Source organism: Octodon degus, unplaced genomic scaffold (genome assembly GCF_000260255.1).
Source record: "Octodon degus isolate 3935 unplaced genomic scaffold, OctDeg1.0 scaffold00146, whole genome shotgun sequence".
Taxonomy (NCBI): Eukaryota; Metazoa; Chordata; class Mammalia; order Rodentia; family Octodontidae; genus Octodon; species Octodon degus.
Genome location: NW_004524722.1, coordinates 7,143,055 through 7,156,892, shown reverse-complemented (window position 1 = coordinate 7,156,892; position 13,838 = coordinate 7,143,055). Strand labels below are relative to the sequence as shown.

Sequence of the window (13,838 nt, the reverse complement as noted above, 5' to 3'; positions counted from 1 at the left end):
AAAAAAAAAATCCATCCAGTAAGTAGCCAGATGATGTAATTTCAACTTTTGGTAAGTGACACAAACAACACGAGCGAGAGCATGAAATACCTGGCTACGGCTGTCAAGGAAGTCTTCCCTGAGAATGCAGTGTGTGAGGGGACATCCGCTGAAAATGTTGTGACATCCTAGCTCTGTTTCATTTGTTCTGGGACAGGTAAATAAAGCATTTTCCCCTAAGGTGGAAACTACCAAGAAAGACTAATTCCTGGTGGTCCTCTTGCCCTTCAGAGAGAGATAACTCCTGATCACATTCCCTCTAAGATTTGGCGACACCCTTTGCCAGCAGGGGTTGGTTGAGGTTGCATACAGGGCTCAGATATATGGAAATGGAGAAGTGTTTGGGCCCCTTGAATTGCTCATCTGGGGTTGGAAAAGGCTGCTCTCTGGGTATTGCTGAGTCAGTTTGCTTCTGTTTGTGATTGCTAAGTGTATCCATTAGTCTCTGGTTGCTTTTGGGCTTTAGCTGAGTAGGGCTTGCCACTTAATACACGAAAATGCCCCCTCCACCCAAGAGAGATAGTCCACTATGAGAAGTCAATCCTCAGTCTCCCCTCTTGGACTCACAGACACCTAGACCCTCTGCCAGTATGATGAAGATCACAGCTGGCTGTGAATGACATGGGCTGGTCACTGCTGAGGGGGAGGGGGGCTAATGCCGGGAAGAGGAAGTCTAGAGCCAATCTGGACTTCTGTCCAGACCCTGACCTTATTTGCAGTGATGTAATCAGTCAATATTGTCATAGTGCTGGGAGACAGCCCATTCCCAGCAGGGTTGGAAGTGGGGGTGGTGCTGCTGCTGACTCTATTTAAGGAGTTCAGCCCAGTGCCCAGGCCTGTGTTGCGGCTTTTCCAGCTCACCATGGTTGGGGCAATGGGAACGCCAATTGTACTTGTGTTGTTGAGCCTGTGCTGGTCTCTGGCCACTGCCAGCCCTCTTCCTCCGTGAGTAGTGCTGGGAGTAGGGATGGAGAATTGTGGTCTGGCTTGGGTAAAGGGAGGGCCAGTTTTAGATTTGGGTCAAGAGCTAAGAGAAATAGATTGGTCCAAATGGACCTAGATATCTACCTGTGTTCCCTCTAGGACTAGTGTACATGGAAATGTCACTGAAGGTGAGAGTGGGACCAAGACAGACCAAGATGTGATCGGTGAGGCCCCAGTTCCTTGAGTCTGTCAATCTGCCTGGTTGTACCTACATTTTATCATCTTCATGGTTGTTTATCTTGCCTTCTCCTTACTTCATCCCAGAACACTGTTCAGATAGCTGGAGCTTTGATGCCACCACCTTGGATGACAATGGGACCATGCTGTTTTTTAAAGGTAGAAGAGCCTGGGATTGGAGCACTTAGGACCTCTGTCTTGTTCCCCTTCACAGAGGGTGTCTCTATCTTCACAGAGGGCTTGGGAATTATCTGAGGGCGTTGCTGATAGCTTCTTTATAACAACCAGCAGACCAAAGGGTTTGATCTGGATTCCTCAGTGGATGTGGTTTTCAGGGGAATTCGTATGGAAGGGTCACAAATGGACCAAGCAGTTAATCTCAGAGAGATGGAAGGATTCCACCAGCTCCGTGGATGCAGCGTTCCGCCGTGGCCATGACAGTGTCTTCCTGATCAAGGTACTGCTGGGCCAGGGTTGGGGCCAGCCCAGAAAGGGCTGGAATCCCACCAGAAATCTTCCTTCAAGTCAGGGCCTGGGTCCATTTTCTGTTGATATGACAGAATATCAGAGACTATATAATTTTGATGAATACAAATGTAGTGGCTTACAGTTCTGGCATTTACAGTTTGGGCTTTGGTGAGGGAATTTATGTTCATGATAGCATGATGCAAAGGCAGAAGAGTGGGCAGGAATGAGAGCAAGCAGAATCTGAACTTGCTTTACAACAACTCAGTCTTACAATAATCCACTCCCATTTTGACATTAGTGTGATAAGAACATCATTCACAACGGCAGAGCTCTGAGGATCTAATCACCTCTTACTAGGCCCCTCTGTTGCACAAAAGATGAAGTCTCCAACAAAAGAACTTTTGGGCCCACGTTCACATCATAGCAGGGCCCACACCACACCAATAGACATCAGGTTGCCTTTCCCTGTACTTGCTCTTTCCAAGAAAGTTGAAGGTAGGCCTGGTGTGGTAGCACATGCCTGTAATGCTTGCACTCAGGAGGCTGAGGCAGGAGAATCACTTCAAGATTGACACGAGCCTGGGCTACATAATGAGTTGAAGGTCAGCCTGAACTACACATAGTGGGACCCTATCTCAAAAAAAAAAAAAAAAAAAGGAAGCCTGTTGAGGTTGTGTGTGCCGCTGGCCCAGAAGGCTCAACACCCAATGCGTATTTTTCACTGCTATTTCTAACGCTGCTGGCCATTTTTCCCTCTACTGCGCTCCCTTCCATTGGCTTCCACGACCCTGGATCAGGTCCTTTTCATGTGGCAGATCAGGTCGTTCCCAACACAGCTGGACCCGACCAAGGGAGTGAGTGAAGAATGAAATAAAGATTACTGTGTTCCCTGAATCCTGTTCCCTGGCTTAAGCTGTATCTCTCTGAGGGGCACCTTCTTCTAACTTGCCAAAGATAAGTGGCTGGGGTGGCCCTGGTGACTAGCTATGTCTCTGACGCACAGGTTCTATGGGCACCTCAAATCTAGCAGCCCCCAAACTGAATTTAGCATCTTCCTTTCCTCTGGGTTCTCTGTTTCAGTAAAGGTGCCACCGTGTGTCGGTTACTGCAGGCCGGGCACACACGGGTCTCTGGGTCTGGCTCTTGGTGACTCCTCCCCTGCCGCGTTTACTGCGTGCCAGCCGCAGGAAGATTACGTAAAGTTTTCTGAGCACGCTGCGCTTGCTCGGGTTTTGGCTCTGCGTGCTGCTCCCTCTGCTGGCAGCACTTTTGCCTCCTTGTTTGTGCTGGAAAATTCCGGCTCATTTTTCACTTCTCGAGGCAAGTGCTTGGTGTCCACTGTGACACCTTCCAGGACTTTTTAAGGCAGACTTAGGCATTCCATCTTCATGTCGCATGGATGAGATGGTAGCAATTCTTTCTGGTTTTGTACAGTGAACTCTTTGAGGTCAAAGTCGGGATTTTGATCATAGTACCTGGCATGTAGTGATCATTCAGTACATTTCTTGAATGAGTGCATAGATGACCAAAATGGATAAATGGATAACTGCGAGATGATTATTTATGGGTATGTTTGCCAAATGTGATAGGCTTGCAATTAAGTGTGCCATAGGAATATGTGGTTCTGCATAGCCAGACTGTGTATATTGTAGAAATGTTGGCAGCATTTACACAAACTGAGGGTATGTATTGTGCAACGGGCAATGCACTGGTGTCCACAGATGGGCCAAAAGTGTGAGGGACCGCAGGAGGTCTCTGTACATGGGTAATAGATCAAAAATAGATATGAATGAAGAATGGCAGTATGGGGGTGCACAGTTAGAAGAGCATGTTTGTATTCAGGGGGACAAAGTCTGGGTGTACCCACCTGAAAAGAAGGAGAAAGGATATCCAACGCTGCTCCAAGAGGAATTCCCTGGAATCCCATCCCCCCTGGATGCAGCTGTGGAATGTCACCGTGGAGAATGCAAGGAGGAAGGCATTCTCTTCTTCCAAGGTCAGTCCAGGCTGGAATCAACCTGCATCATGGTGGGTTGGTATTGATGAGGTGGTAACACTGCTAAGGGTGGTGGGGGCGAGATCCCTGTGTGCTTCTATAAGGGGGAAACTAGAGAAGCCAATTAGAGTGTAGCGGTCAAACAGGGGAAGAGGGGAAATCATTTTGGTGAATATATCTGGGTGCAATTCTATCTAAATCCTCCATTATTTCCCATGATTCTAGGCCTAGGACGGTGTTTTGTTCCTTAGCCTTATGTGTAAGTCTCCCCATAACTAAATCCCTACTGACCCTCCAGCTTCGACTCTTATCCCCTTACCTTGAATACTAAGTTCTAGAAACTCTGTACTGGTGATCACTGAACCTATAGCATATGTGTTGCAGCAGAATGTTTGTGTCACCGAAAGTTCTAAAAGCCATCACCTCTCTGCACTGTCCCTGACGCTCAGTTTTCTTCCTAGTCCAAGCTCTTCCATCTTTCTAAAGTTTCATCTCCCCCTCTTGACTGCCTCGTAACTCCTATGTCAGATTTCGGCTTAGCCCCCATCCTCCTGAGAAAGTTTCCCTTGCTCTATTTCTGAGCTGATTTCATGCACTTTGCTGCTGAATTCTGTTGTATGTTCAGTCTCCCCAGTTGTTTCCCTGGGCTTTCCAGGCGGCTGATGCTATATTGGATCTAACCTGAGCCAGTGAGAGCACAGAGGAAGCCATAACCTGGCCTTACCCAATGTATGTTGATTTATTGGACAAAGGTAACCAGAAGTGGTTCTGGGACCTGGCAACGGGAACCAAAAAAGAGCGTATGTGGCCTGATGTTGGGAACTGCACCTCTGCCCTGCGGTGGCTTGGCCGCTACTACTGCTTCCAGGGTAACCAGTTCCTGCGCTTCAACCCTATCACGGGAGAGGTGCCTGCTGGGTACCCAAAGGATGCCCGTGACTACTTCATGCCCTGCCCTGGCAGAGGTGAGGAAGCCCCAGACCCATTTGCCCCATAACCCTTAACTCTGAATGGCAACACTGTGGCGTTAACTCTAGCCCTGTTTCCACTGTGGCTTTTCCTGTTGTCTTCACACAGGGAGGCCCACACTCCTACTCCTAGTACCCCAGCCATCTCATCCACCTTGGACCCCACTCTGACCGATGAACTCCCTCTGTCTCCTCCCTCATTTCTCCCCCTAGGCCATAGGAATAGAACTGTCCATTGGAACAGCACCCACCATCAACTTGAGAAATCACGCTGTAGACCAGATCTAGTCCTGTCTGCACTGGTGTCTGACAACCACGGTGCCACCTATGCCTTCAGTGGTGAGAGATTCCCCTAGCATCACCCCCCATGCCTGTCCTGCCTCTTTCACTTGTGCCTCTTGGCCCTATAATTTTCTCCACTTTCATCCCTATGTCATGTATTTTGTCTCTGCCGTCCCCCACTCCTAGCATGCCCTTTCACATTCTCCTGTTTTTCTACCTTGTCTCTCATTGCCTAGGCCTCTAAGTGGGTCCACCCATCTACTTCCCATGGCTGTGAACCTCTCTAGGCCCCTGTGACTCTTAGGCACATTTCTTTTGCCCAGCGCCCTGCTGAGTTCTCTGACTTCCCTTTGCTCCTTGTATCTATTTGCTCTTGCATGTTTTTCTGTGTGCTTTGGCTACCCCTGAATTAAATGTGAGGAGCTCCGCCTTTCCACCAGGTGACTGGTTCCTATGTTCGGGCCTCTGCGCTGAAACATCACCTGGAGCTGAGCTATCCCTATTGCTAAAAAGCAGACAATAAGTGTTGGGTGCCACAGATGCTGAGAAGGTGATTTCAAGGAGTCTCCTTCTCAGAGTGTTCAGTGGTGACACCCACCCCTTGAGCTGTGGCCTCACCTGGTGAAAACCATGCAGTGATGCCTGGGGATGCCCCAGGATTAGTAAAGCAGGCACGTTCTAGACTTGATATCCCTGAGAGGGCATGAGTACCACACTGCACTCAGCCTCAGTGTGTGTATGATGAGATACAGAAATAGGGGAGGTGATGAGAACATTGAAAAAGGAAATACACTTTTGCTCCTAATGCTGGGACAAATTTTTCACCAGTCAATGACTACTAAGTTCTATTGAAAGATCTCAGCCATGTGGGCATTGCCTCTCCACAGGAACGTGTACTGGAAGAGCATACGGCTGGAATAAAGCGTGCACACGTAGCAGCAATGCACAACTAACCAAAGAACACACACTAAGTAAGAACACATGAGCATCAGCTATGGTGAAATCAGGAAACAACTAGGAGGATACATAGGCAAGCTGAATCTGTGTGGGTGTTTATGTGTGTGTGGGGTGCAACAGGGCCACAGGACCATACAGAAGTAGAGACAGAGCGCTCGGTCATGGAGACATCATAGAACTTCAAGACCATGTGACTATAAAGAGAATGTAGCCAAACTCCTAGAAGAGAAGTATATTGCATAGCTACTGAGAGGGCACACGGCTGTGGAGATAGTATCATTATATTAGAGTTGCCCAAGTGAGGAAAGAACTCCTGTCTTGATGAGGATATCCATGTGACCTAGCTACTCAGCATGAGGCTGGAGTTCTCTCTCTTTCTCTCCCTCTCTCCATTTCTGCCTCACTCTCTGTCTCTGTCTGTCTCTCTGTCTCTGTCTCTCTCTCACTGTCTTTTTTTCTGTCTCTGTCTCTCTCTCACTGTCTTTTTTCTGCTTCATAGCCTCTTACTCTGTCCTATCCTTACAACTTTGCCTTGAGCATGAACCATCCTGGCTTCTCCATCTTCTTTCTACTCTATGATATTTGAGCCTCAGATTCAACTGATAACTCCCAGTTGTTCTCTTATCTGGTCAGATTTCCAGAGAGGGACTCGGAATGGCCCAGCCCCATATTTTCATGCCAAACCACATTAAAATGGTTGCTGGCTGACTTACGTATTGGCTACAGATGAGCTGGCAGATCACTCAGGTCCTCTGCAGAGAGAACAGTACACCTTGATTCGCCACAAAGGGACCCTAAGCAGAGTAGTTACAGCACTAGAGGAGGATGGTAAGTCACCACTTACAAACTGAGTTCACAGCTTTTGTTTGTATCAAGAGCACCAGGTGTTTACCCAACAGACATTTATGAAGCACCTGAGAGGCATTGTTTTAGGGCCCTGGAAACAATACTCAACAGAGAAGACAAGACATCTGGTTCTATAAAAGTCATTAACAAGCAAGAACAAAAAGGAAGAAGGCAAGAGAATACTCCCACATAGTATTAAGATATAAAGAGACTAATTCATGGGATAGAGGTGAAGAAAATCAGGCCACTTCTTCTGAGAGATGAGTTTTGAGATAGTATTTCAGGGATGAAAAAGAACTAACCACAGAAAGCCCTGGATGAAAAGCATTTTAGAAAGAGCAAACAGAAAATACTTGGAGGAATCATGAAAGAAGGCCACTGTAGCTGGAACCTGGGAGGAGTAGGTGGGTGGTTTGAAAGAGAGAGGCAGGGGCAGGGGCAAGAGGATCTCTGCAAGTTCACAGGCCAGGCTGGGCTACCAGGGAGTTCAAGGCCAACCTAAACTACAAGTGAAACTGTCTCAAAAAAAACCAGAACCAAAACAATCAGGGTGTGTGTGTGTGTGTGTGTGTGTGTGTGTAATTATACAGGCCTATAAGAATTTTGAACTGTAAAAGGAAGCCAAGAGGATTGACAAGGATTGTAATATGGCCTGACTTAATTTTTAAAAAGACCATCCTGGCTTCTTGGGGAGCATCGGTTTTAAAGGCATGCTTGCGTAAGCAGGGGATCTAGCCAGTGGTTCCTGCAGCTGCCCAGGGTGGAGGTGAGGACACCTTGTACTGAGAGGACTGCAGCAGAGGTGGCGAGGAGTCATCGGGACATGTTTTGGAGACTGAGCAGACAGCATCTAGTGATATATCGGGTAGTGGTTGGAATGGTGGTTTCTTTTTCTAAAATGTGGAAACACTAGGGTGTGGGTGTGTGCACAGGTGTGTGTGTGTGTGTGTGTGTGTGTGTGTGTGCCTCTCTTGTGGGGTAAGAAATTAGTTTGGAGAGTTAAGGTTGGTGTTGAAGGATATCAAATAAGCAGGTCAGATAGGCAATTGAGCCTGAGCCTGAAGTTCAAAGGAGAGGTCAAGCCAGCCTGAGTTGCATAGTGCATGCAAGACCCGCCTGAGCTACCCCAAAAAGACAAACAAACAAACAAAAACAGAGGAGAACTGAAGAAAACTAGTTGGAACTCCTCTGTTTATAAATTGTACTTAAAGCCCCAGAACTAGGTAATTACCAGGGGAGAGGGGAGGATGGAGAAGACGCCTAAACTATGGGCTACGTTCACTGTGGGGCGTTGGTGTGTGAGCACATCACACCTCCCTTTCCACCCCATCTCTTGGTCCACTTCCCATCTATCTCCCTGTTTCCTTTTATCTTTTATTTTGCTCTTTTATTTATTTATATTCTGGTTTTCTTGTATAAGAGAAACCAGATGCTTTAAGCTTGTGCATTTGATCTATTTCACTTAACATTATAGTCTCAAAGTGTCTCCATTTTTCTACAAATGATTCAAGTTTATCCTCATTGGAAGCGCAGTAATCCGTTGTGTATAACACATTTTCTTTATCTGTTGATCTGCCGATGGGCCTGCGTGCCACTCCCAAGGCCTAGCTAACCGTGAGCAGTGCTGCATGGTTAGCGCATCCCCTATGCTATGGTGCCCTTAACTCTTTGGGGAAGACATCTGGAAGGGGAATCGCTGCTTTGAATGAAATTTTTCCTTTCATTCCTTTTGAATGAAATTTTTCTGTTTCTTGAGGAATCTTTAGATTCAGGCTGAAGAGGACAGTCAGACAGTGGAGAAAAACACTAGAAGAGGCTGGTATCAAAGGGGCCACAGCTGAAACAAGACAGTTGAAGAAGGGAGCGGTACGAGGTCAGATGCTGCCGGGAGGTAGATCCAGGTGAAGACAGATTGACCTTTGGGCTGGGAAGGCTGGCACGTACTGGTGATCTCTGGGGAGAAACAGAAGTGAAGCGAAGCAGACTGAGGGGAAAAGGAGCAATGTGAGCCCAGATAACCCCCTTAACAATTTTGTTGTGAAAAGGGGAGAGAAAAAGGAGAAAACTGGGGTGCAGGCATGGCTACTCTCTCATTCTCCTGCTCCTTCACAGGCTCAGCGAACACAACCAGGTGAGGGTGTGTGGTGAAGTCTGTTGTGGTGCTTCCCTTCCAGCCTCTGGCCGCTATGTCTCCCTATGTGTAACCACCACATCTCTGCGCTCTGTGATTATAGCGAGCCCCTAGCAAGCCCCCTTGCCTCAAAATGTCACGCCTTTGTCCATGCTTGCGCCTGTCATAGCCCTGCTGACCTTGCTCTGGTTGAGCTCCAGTCCCCAGTGTTGCGGGCCTTCTTCCTCTCACTTGGCTTCCGGCTTCCTGGCCTCTAGAAGCATTCTGTCTCTCTCGAGACAGCTCATCCCTGCACCTGTGCCTAATCTGGATGTTCACCCCCAACACTAGAGCTACTTCTGTACCCCACAGGATCCCACTACTGGCGTCTGGACACCAGCCGGGATGGGTGGCATAGCTGGCCTGTCGCTCATCTGTGGCCCCAGGGCCCTTCAACAGTGGATGCTGCCTTTTCCTGGGAGGATAAACTCTACCTGGTGCAGGTGTGTGCTGGGAGAGAGGCTAGAGGTGGAAGCTGGGACACCAATATCTGGCTCAGAGTTGATTCCTGCTCCTCCATCCTCCAGGGCACCCAGGTATATGTCTTCCTGACCAAGGCAGGCTACACCCTCGTGAGTGGTTATCCAAAGCGTCTGGAGAAGGAGCTCGGGGGTCCTCACGGGATCAGCCTGACAACAGTAGATGCGGCCTTTACTTGTCCAGGGTCTTCTCATCTCTATGTCATGGCAGGTGAGGGCTTCTGAGGACAAGGGGGTAGCTTGTTCTGCTACCCTTCTCTGAGACAAATCCCTGCCCAGGGCAAGAGAAGGGCTATCTCAGGATCCCCAAGACATGGCAGCCTCATTAGGTTTGCTGTCTCCTCCTAGGTCGGCGGCTGTGGTGGTTGGACCTGAAGTTGGGGGCTCAAGCCACATGGACAGAGCTTCCCTGGCCCCATGAGAGCATCGATGGGGCCCTGTGTGTGGAAAAGTCCTTAGGCCTCAACTCCTGTTCTGCCAGTGGTCCGAGCTTGTACCTCATCCAGGGACCCCGTGCGTACTGTTACAATGATGTGGAGAAGCTGAGTGCGGCCAAGAGCCTCCCACAGCCTCAGAGGACGGCCAGCCTCCTGGGCTGCAGCCACTGAAGAGCTGCTGGGGGACTCCGGCCCCTTCCCTCCCCCTCCACTTGCTCCAAATAAAGCCAGGTTGCTTCTTCGTTTGACTAACAAACCCTTCATTGTGCAGCAATCTTCGTTCTTTTTAAAATTTAGGTTTTAGCTTTGAATTTTTAAACTTAATTTTTATCTTTTTGTTTTTTTTGAGACAAAGTCTTGCTTTATAGTTCAGGTTGTCCTTAAAGTCACTACACAGCTCAGGCTGGCCTCAAACTCTCAGTCATTCTGCTGCCTCAACCTCCTGAGTTCTGGGATTTTAGGTATGTGCTACCATGCCTGGCCTTAAGTTTTTCATTTTAAAATTTATTTTTATTACTATAGTTGCAATGCCTACTAATTATATACATTTTTACATATAGTTTGGGGAACTGATACAGGTACATGTTTGGTATCTTAATTTTTTTGAAACAGGATCTTACTTTCTGGTTCAGGCTGGCCTTGAACTGACTACATAGCCCAAGGCTGGCCTCGAATTCATGGCAACCAAGAGCTGGGCTTGTGTACACGACCACGCCCAGCCTGCACCCTGATCACTTTTTCCTCCACTCCCGTCCTTCCTTGATCTCCTTCCCATCACCAACAAATCTAGCTCCCTGTTTTCCACATCTCTCTTTTATTTACCCTTAAAATTATTTATGCTCTGGGTTTCCCAGATAAAAGAAACCACAAAACATTTAACTTCTCTGTCTGACTCATTTCAGTTAACAGTATGGTTTCAAGATCCATCCATTTTTCTACAGAGGACTCAAACTTATGCTTCTTTATGGCTGAGTGTATGTGTGTGTGTGTGTGTGTGTGTGTGTGTGTGTATGCCACATTTGCTGTGTCCATTCATTCATTCATTCATCTGTTGGCAGACATACTTAGGCCACTTCTATAACTTAGCTACTATGAATTGTGCTGTTACAAAACAATTTTCTTGGGCTGGTGAGATGGCTCAGTGGTCTAAAGCACCTACTTAGAACAAGCTTAGCAAAGCACAGGGACCACGGTTCAATCCCCCAGCACCACATACCAGCCAGCCCCGCCCCCTGGTGGGCTGAGCTGGCCCCCCCACATAAATAAAATTTAAAAAAACAAACAAACAAACAAAAAACAATTTTCTTTGAGTTGAAAAGTCAGCAGTTATCAGAGACCCCTTCAGTGAACCTCAGTCTCCTGCCAGATGTTACAGCACATGGTAGAAAGCAAGCAAGCAAACAGGCAAGCAAGCTGGAGAGATAGCTTAGCAGTCTAAGTGTGTGCTTTGCTGGCCACCAAAACTAGGCATGGGGGCACACACCTGTAATCCCAGTGCTGGAGAGCCTGAGACAGGACTAACAAACCCTTCATTGTGCAGCAATCTTCGTTCTTTTTAAAATTTAGGTTTTAGCTTTGAATTTTTAAACTTAATTTTTATCTTTTTGTTTTTTTTGAGACAAAGTCTTGCTTTATAGTTCAGGTTGTCCTTAAAGTCACTACACAGCTCAGGCTGGCCTCAAACTCTCAGTCATTCTGCTGCCTCAACCTCCTGAGTTCTGGGATTTTAGGTATGTGTCCGAGCTGCATAGCAAGATCCTGTACCAAGTAAATTAATTTTTTTTAAAAAAATTTTTTTAAAGAAAGAAAGAATAAAAGAAATGTAAGAGGCACAATGGCAGTGCAGTGGGAATCATGGGTGACCAGTTGTTCATGAGGATCAAAAGGCCATGAGGCAGCCAGAACTTTGGCATTTATTGATTGAGGAGGGGATTATTGGATACCTCAGAGGGTATTGGTGATTTTAAGCTAGTGAAGATCTTGTCCTGAAGCATTGTTAATCTTGGATGTCTTGGTCTTAGTAGGGGGCGAGAGGGTGGCCCACACCCAATGGGATAGTGGGAAATCTCAAGAGGGTGATGCCATAATCCAAAGCCCCTGCTCATCCCTTAGGGAAGTATGTAAAAGCAGCCAGAGTAAATTTGTGGTCTCCAACAAGCACCTTCTCTTTGAGGTGCTTAAGCTCAAACAAGGACACAGGGAGCATGGAGGGAGGTGTAGGACACAGATTGCATGGATGATTCTTAAATGAAGACCATAAACCGGCTTTTCCCAAGTTTTTTTAGACACGGTGAGAAAAAGAAGAGCAGAGTGGGAAGAGAAACTGCTGAGCTTGCGCAGCAAATAAGAGGCAGAACTAGGTAGGACTCAGTCTTCACCTGCTAATAACTGGTCACCAGCTGGCCCGAGGCATCAGGAGCTGCAGAGCCCAGAGCAGCTGTCCAAATGCAAAGTGGATTGGCTCAGAGCTGCCATGGAAGGTTCTAATTGGACGGGGGGTGGCAGTGTCAGACAGAAGATGACCGGGATTTGGCTGCTACGAGGTAAGCACAACTAGTGGAATGGAGCTGGATAACAAAGACACCACCTGCACATCAGAGACAAGTTGGAGGGGAAGAGAAGGAATGGTTCAGGACATGACACCATGAAACACCTTTGCAGAACAGAGGAGTTCAGTGGGCATAGGGGATCTGACCAATCCCTTCAATCTCTTGGGCCAGTGAGTGTTGCTGGCATAGAAGATATAGTACATGGTTCATTTCTGATCATAAACTGACCAAAAGCTTAGATTCCCATCTTGCTGACAATCATTTGACTAAGGATGGGTCCAAGATTACAGACAACTGGGGCTGGAAGAGACTCTTTTCCTCCTCTATTTTCCCAACCTAGCTGAGGTGGTTGGTTGGTTGGTTTTAGGCTCAAAAAACAACCTGAGTCTCTAGCAGGGGCTTTTCTGATGAGGTTCTGTGTCCTAGCTCCGATTACCTCTTCTTTACCAGCAGGATATAACATTGGGCAACAACAAGCTATCCTATACTTTTTTGCTGTAAATTTGTACTTTAGCAGAATAGTATCCAGCTGTGTGTCTCAGTAGCTGCACCTGTTGCAATTTCAAAACAGAGAATTGTACTGTACAATGTTTGGATTTCAGAAAGATATAACATTGGTCTTGTGTGTAGCAAAGAAAAACAAACTGGTATTGTTGATGTCTACATTGCACCATGATGGAAACATTGACAGGGAAGCTTCAACAGAATGGAAGCCCGAGGTGAAGACTTTCTACCACAAAACCAAAGGCAAAGTACATGCTGATGGAGCAACGATGATGTCACTTGCAACAAAAGTGTTGGTCAATGGTTGTACTTTGCCAAACCCTAAGCATGTGTGTCATAAATAGTTTGACAGCCTATGAAGAAAATAAGTACAAAATACCACAGAGACATTTTCTTAGAACTGGAACTTAGAAGAAATCATTTACAGCAAAGAAACAACAAAATGTTTCTTCTTAGGGAACTATGCAAAAAAAAAAATTGTGGAACACACTGGTGAGCTGAGAGGTGAACAGGTAGGTGCAACATCATGAAGACCTACTATGACTAAAGGAAAACAAACAACAACAACAACAACAAGCCAACTGTGCTGCACTGGAAAGGTCAGCAGTTGGGTGTGGTGCATGTGTCTGTTATTCCAGCACTTGTCGTTCTTGGTTTTCCATTCCCCAGAAGCCACTTTTCGTGGCCAAAGAGAACATCAAGGTTGGTCATCTGAACAAGTTTCTCAATGATATTTTTATTGCCCTGGCGTACTTTAAGTTTTAGCTAGTGACTAAACAAAAAGCAAACAATAACCAAAACCAACTTAGGCCAGCAATCCTTAGTCAGACATGTCTGATGTCCAATGCCAGCTCAATTTCTTCTTCCTGTAGATTTGAGAGACTTAGCCTTTCTGAACTGCATGTGTGTGTATATGTGTGTTGCATGTGTATGCAAAATAGAAATGTGTATTGTATCATTCATTTTTCAGTAAGGACCCAGA

General features: G+C 46.8%; 1 protein-coding gene across 1 annotated transcript; it reads left to right on the top strand.

The window, feature by feature from the left end:
* The first annotated feature begins 861 nt into the window (after positions 1-861).
* On the top strand, positions 862-10,060 carry Hpx (hemopexin). The gene is made up of 10 exons (XM_004642035.2): positions 862-984; positions 1,123-1,187; positions 1,288-1,359; positions 1,536-1,657; positions 3,511-3,664; positions 4,417-4,629; positions 4,846-4,971; positions 9,200-9,330; positions 9,415-9,577; positions 9,715-10,060. The coding sequence occupies exons 1-10, from the start codon at positions 902-904 to the stop codon at positions 9,972-9,974; spliced, it is 1,389 nt and encodes a 462-aa protein (XP_004642092.1). The 5' UTR covers positions 862-901; the 3' UTR covers positions 9,975-10,060.
* The last annotated feature ends 3,778 nt before the right edge of the window (positions 10,061-13,838 follow it).

Bases quoted from the DNA above. Each gene is read 5' to 3' on its own strand.
- Hpx (XM_004642035.2), top strand. From the start codon at position 902: ATGGTTGGGGCAATGGGAACGCCAATTGTACTTGTGTTGTTGAGCCTG. The intron at 4,630-4,845 runs GTGAGGAAGCCC...TTCTCCCCCTAG, and splicing joins CATGCCCTGCCCTGGCAGAG to GCCATAGGAATAGAACTGTC. The intron at 4,972-9,199 runs GTGAGAGATTCC...TGTACCCCACAG, and splicing joins TGCCACCTATGCCTTCAGTG to GATCCCACTACTGGCGTCTG.